Genomic DNA, 5,838 nt, shown 5'->3' on the forward strand with positions numbered 1-5,838 from the left:
GGGATTAAGCCCGAGCACAACAGATGAGCGAAAAGAAAAGAGCATAGAGGGATTATCTTTAGTGGTAATCTAATCCCGAAATGCAACCTGCACCTCCTTCCTACAACCACAGAATTTTTTTAAGCACACACATTGCTCAGGATTTGACTGTAGGGAGTGGGGGCGCAAAGTTTCAACCAACATTTACATTTATTTTTTCTTCATATGTTCTTCATGGGGTTACACAGAATCAAACAACAACAGATCTCTCTGAAATTATTATTATTATTATTATTATTATTATTATTATTTGTTTTTCTTATTTTTTAATATTTTGTCTTCAGCCTTCATGTCAATCCATCTACTATAATTGTGTCATAATAGCACAGCTGGTTCATTGTAATATTTGATGGTCACAGCACTGATGGCAACACACCTTAGCCAATAAATACCATGCCATATTTTACCTGTGTCAAAATATATCGACGTATATGTAATTACATTATTTTTTAAATTCCCTTTGCTGGGCATCAGCGATGCTTCTGAGCCAGCAATAGGCCACTTTTCTCCAGCTGCATCTTTTGATACCCCCCTGCCCATCATATTTTGTCTCATTTCCATTGGCTGCTAAAATTCTTCGCCCCCTCCATCTCTTCCTTCCTTCCTTCCTTCCTCTCTCTCTCCCTCTCACACAAGTTCTTTCAGCATAAATACCGAGCATCTCTCGGTATTATCCACATCCAAAGGTTTACCGCAGGCACATAAATCCTTCACGCGCCCATGACCAAAAACCGAGCGCCTAACAACTGAAGTAAGTGGTCCATTTAACTTCCGCCGTTAATTTAGATTGACTCTTCTTTTTTAATTATTATTATTTTTTAATTGACAATGAAAGCCACTGGGAGCTGCTTGCCATGAAGCTAGCCTACAGGGAGATAATTGAGGAGGCGTGTTCAGGGGGAAACTTTTTTCCCTGTCTTGCCTCTGCCGGGCTGCACGCCTGAAGCAAAGACGCAGTGAGCCGAGGAATAGCGGGACTGTGGAGCAGTCCGCAACTTGTGGACGTTTCAGTAGAAGCCTTGGATAGAATTAAGCTGAAACACATCGAAATCAGTTTGTTTTTTGTATCTTATTCAGGGGGAAAGCCCCTCAGATTATTTATAATAATAACAACAACAATAATAATAATAATAATAATTATTATTATTATTATATATTACAGCTTTAATTACGACCTGCCTGATTTGTTTTTTTTCTGTTATAGCAGTGCATTAAAAAAACTTTGTTCAATAATAATAATAATAATAATAATAATAATAATAATAATGATAATGATAACAGAGGCCCACATGAGCGTTTGTCAGTTTGGGAAAGTGAGTTGTGCGGCTGGTTGTGATGGGGTTTGGGGGTAGGGGGGGGGGGGGGGGTGTCTGGCAGTCAGCTGGTCTGATAAATACAATGCCAGTCTTTGTTTTATTTTCGTGACGCAGAAAATTAAGGAAGCCTGAATGCGGAGTCGTGGCTGGCGTCCTGTAATCAGGCCAGCGCGTGCCGTCCGGATTATCTCGTTAATTTCTTACAGAAGGAAGAAAAAGGGGAGGAAAAAAAATATACCAGCCAATAATAATTAAATATCCAGGCAGGGTATTTATTATTGAACGGGGTTTAAATAAAGCGACAGATTGAGCACAGGAGTGGCCGTTATGTTGGCTGTATAAAAACGAGGGGTCCGGCTTTATAGAAGAGAGGAGCGCCCCGAGTCCTCGTAAAACTTGTAAAACTTATTCTACAGGTGTAAGTGGAAACGAGAGGCCTCGGACCGGCTGCAGATATCTGCGGAAGTTAGCCCAATATATTAGCAATTAATAAAATATTAAGGGGTGCTTATCATCTGATCAAAGAGTAAGTATGTCTTTAACAAGACCCTCGAAGTAAAACTGTCACATAATGCAAAATGTTTTTTCTTTTTTTTCCTTTATTCGATTTTTAATTTAATGTATTTTTATGTTTATATTTGTGCAATTTAAGAGGGTTTTTTTTGAATGGCTAAAATATTTTTTTAAATAGCTTCCACGTGAGGTTGAAATTAAAATGCTATTTTTTTATTGGGGGGGGGGGGGGGGGGGGGTTGTTGTTGTTGTTGTTTTGCTCGTAAAATTGACCTCCTCTAAAATGATTGACCATCAACAGAGAAGGCTATCTCTTTGTTTGTTTAGATTAAGTCCTTCTCTCTAATCAACACGTTTCGATAGTCTCACCTTTCCAAATCTAATTACCGGGAGCGATTCATTAAGGAAAGAGTGTGTGTGTGTGTGTGTGTGTGTCCATACTCCAAGGAGGAGTTTCAACCTTCACTTTGGGGTAAATGTCTCCGTGTTTCAAATCATCTGTCCTTCGTATTTTAATGTCGTTACATTTGAATGCTCAGGGAGGTTTTTAATGGAAACAAACAAAGGGCCGGTATAAAGAAGTAAAGGTGCTCGGTTGTGTTTGAATGAGCTGCTCAGTTTGCAGCGCTGGCATCTTTTGTTTGTTCCCTGAAGGCTTTTGTTATCAGCATTACTTATCGGTCAACACTGGGCTTTGTCTCTGCAAATGTCCCCCAATCAGCTGTCTATTTAGCTTCGCCCAACCTGTGGGTCTATGCTAATTGTGAGCCCGGTTGGGGCCCAGTGTGTGCGCGCATTTTAACGACAATGTTTTGTTTTCGGTGGGTACTAGTAGAGGAGGAGCGGAGTGTGTTTCAGGGGTGGGGAGTTGGAGGGAGGTGTGTGGGGCGGGGCTATAGTAGCAGTGTGTGTGTGTGTGAGGAGAGGGGAGGCACTGCGTATGGGGGGGTTGATGGCGTAAACGCCTGTCAGCCAGACAGAGCATCTTCAGTCTGGTACGGACAGCTGGGGGTCTCCACTTTGCTTTAAGAGCACTGCCAGTTTAAGAGGACGCCCACTTCTTTAAACCCGGAGCTCTGCGCACGGAGCGCGTAAAAATTAGCGGACTGATTTCAAGAACTCACTTTAAAAAGAAAGAAAGAGGGCGAAAAATGGTTATGTCTCACTTCAGATTCGCCTGGACGACTTGACTCAGTAAACAGAGACGCGACCGGATTTAAAAATAAATAAAAACAACCCTCTCTTCTGAGATATTTCTCTTATTTCTTTCCATTGGTGCTCCTTTGACCGCACTCAGCATGATGTCCTATTTGAAGCAACCGCCCTACACGATGAACGGACTGAGCTTATCTACCTCAGGAATGGACCTGCTGCATCCTTCCGTGGGATACCAAGGTAATATACCCTGTAAGCCCGCAACCACTTCACGATAGAAAAAAAAAGCTGTCTCTTAAGGTGTCCAGCAGGTTTAAAACATTTAACAGAATGCTGAGTTATCTCAGCTGGTAGTTGTATTTAATGCTCAGGTGAGGATACGGAACAGGCGACATTTCTAGGTGAGAAGTTGCTGGATTCAAATCGTGCTAAAAGTCAGGATGTGCCAATAATCGCTGTTTTCCTCCCCATTTCTTATCAGGAACCCCCCGCAAACAGAGAAGGGAGAGGACGACCTTCACTCGGGCCCAGCTCGACGTGCTGGAGAATCTGTTCAACAAGACTCGGTACCCGGACATCTTCATGAGAGAGGAGGTGGCCTTAAAGATCAACCTGCCTGAATCCAGAGTGCAAGTAAGTCATGAGCTGATAGCGCGAGCCTGCCGAAGGAGGTCGATATTTGGTAATTGTGTCAGTGAGAGGTGAGAGAGGCTCTCCATTCACAGGAGAGGTTGACAACAACACCTCTGAGACTGTATTATTACTTCCTCATTTATTCCCACTGGGAATGTGCTCACGTGTAATTCTAAAATAGGCTATATTTTCCTCGCATTTCTATTTAATTATGGCCCATACTACTCCTACAGGGAAGTGAGATAATGAGAAAAACAGCTCATTTTCGTATTTACCCCACTGCGGTTACGTGTTCAATATTTTAATGTGTGAATTCTTTATTTATTTTAACATTATTTTTCATTATTGCATTTAAAAGAAAATGATACCTATAATAATCCCAGTAATTCTCTCTCAGGTGTGGTTTAAAAACCGACGGGCCAAACATCGCCAGCAGGCCCAGCAAACCCAGACTGGCGTGCAGAACAAGGCTGTCAGCAGGCCGGTGAAAAAGAAAGGCTCGCCAGTCCGAGAGGCCAGCTCAGAGAGCGGAGCCAGCGGCCAGTTCACGCCGCCTTCGAGCACCTCAGTCCCGGCTGTGAGCAGCAGTGCGGCTCCCGTGTCCATCTGGAGCCCTGCTTCCATCTCCCCGCTCTCAGACCCACTGTCTACCTCCTCCTCCTCCTGCATGCAGCGCTCGTACCCCATGACTTACACCCAGGCGACGGGCTACAACCAGGGTTACACGGGCTCCTCGTCCTACTTCACGGGGATGGACTGCAGCTCCTACCTTTCGCCCATGCACCACCAGCTCTCCGCCGCAGGCTCTGCCATGAGCCCCATGAGCAGCAACGGGGTGTCTAGCCACCTGAGCCCGGCGTCGTCCCTCTCCTCCTCGGCGTATGGACCAGCGGGGCTCGGGTTCAGTGGCTCTGCAGACTGCCTGGACTACAAGGACCAAACAGCCTCCTCGTGGAAGCTCAATTTCAACGCGGACTGTCTGGATTACAAAGACCAATCAGCGTGGAAATTCCAAGTGTTGTGAGGGGTACAAAATAAACGGACAGCTGTCGTTAACTGCAGACTGTACAGGCAAATTAAAGCCCAAGGTTTGGAGAGCCAAGTGTGACGTTTCCCCCCCTTCACACACGACCACAGGCCCTAACTTCTACCTCGGGGCAAAGCATAGACGAGGACTGGCGGGCGGCTGTCTCGCGTGTTGGGCTAACTTATTAAAAATACACGGACTTCTTAACTTTGATCAAGGGAACGGAACAAATTTGTTAACCAAAAGTGAGGAAAAGGATCAAGAGATCGAAAGATCCGAATCCTAACTTGGTTGAGTTTGAGGGACAGACCATGTTTTCTCCTTAGCTACTCAAAGACTCCCTTCTTGTCCTTTTTTTGTTTTTATTATTCATTTTGCTGGATCGCCGAAGAGCCCCTCTGATGAAAGCGCTGCGCAGGAGAACGTGTGTTTGCGCTGTGAGTGAGAGCAGCTCTGAACATGAACCTGGATGCATTATTTAATTTATGAGAAAATATGTGGAAGTTACAAGACAATCAGTCCATGTGCGTGTGAGCATAAAATCCCTGATGTGTTTATTTTGCCCTTGTGTCTGTGTTTTTTTGTACAACCTGTATGCAATTGCGCTTTGCGCAAAACCCGTGTGCCACGAGCCAGCTGTGAATTTGATAGTTTTTTTTAATGTCTCGGGTGTTGTTGATAAATTATTATAAGGAGATATTAGTTAAATAAAATAGGGAGTGTACGATTAATGAAGCAAGCAGTGAGGGATTTCACTCGAGCTGTAAAGGGCGGGGGGTGGGGGGCAACAAACGAACACACTAAAATCCCAATAAAAACAACTTCAACTGATCCACCTCGGCTGCACTTGTGCATCCATCTGATCCATTTCTTGTGTTTCTTTCTTCTTTTATCACGTGTTTCATCGAGAGAAAAAAACCACACTATTCTATCGCCTCCGTTTATCCGGTTCAGACCTGACTGCCATCGTTTGCAGTTAATTATCTGAATTGTGGTTTCTTACTGCTGATCACAGCTGCCTACACAGTTCACCGTGTCTGTCACAACTACCCGGGGAAGGAGGAATTTGAATTATGACAGAGCTATGTTAATCCCGTCTCGTGAAAGCGGGTAATCCCAACATTTTCATTGACGCGCGCCACTGGCCCGTTCACA

At 44.3% G+C, this 5,838-nt stretch overlaps 1 protein-coding gene across 3 annotated transcripts; it reads left to right on the top strand.

Annotated features, from left to right (window-relative positions):
* Positions 1-662: 662 nt before the first annotated feature.
* Positions 663-5,468, top strand: otx2b (orthodenticle homeobox 2b). 3 transcript variants are annotated; one of them, XM_087852375.1, is made up of 4 exons: positions 663-790; positions 3,166-3,263; positions 3,505-3,656; positions 4,054-5,468. In XM_087852375.1, exons 2-4 carry the CDS (start codon positions 3,167-3,169, stop codon positions 4,678-4,680), a joined length of 876 nt encoding a protein of 291 aa, XP_087708501.1. In that variant the 5' UTR covers positions 663-790; position 3,166; the 3' UTR covers positions 4,681-5,468. The 3 variants fall into 3 exon arrangements, with proteins under 3 accessions (XP_087708501.1, XP_087708502.1, XP_087708500.1); XM_087852376.1 differs by lacking the exon at positions 663-790 and adding an exon at positions 1,739-1,881; XM_087852374.1 differs by lacking the exon at positions 663-790 and having other exon boundaries at positions 2,831-3,263; positions 4,054-5,467.
* Positions 5,469-5,838: the final 370 nt, after the last annotated feature.

Source organism: Neolamprologus brichardi, chromosome 15 (assembly GCF_056152115.1).
Source record: "Neolamprologus brichardi isolate AB-2024 chromosome 15, ASM5615211v1, whole genome shotgun sequence".
Taxonomy (NCBI): domain Eukaryota; kingdom Metazoa; phylum Chordata; class Actinopteri; order Cichliformes; family Cichlidae; genus Neolamprologus; species Neolamprologus brichardi.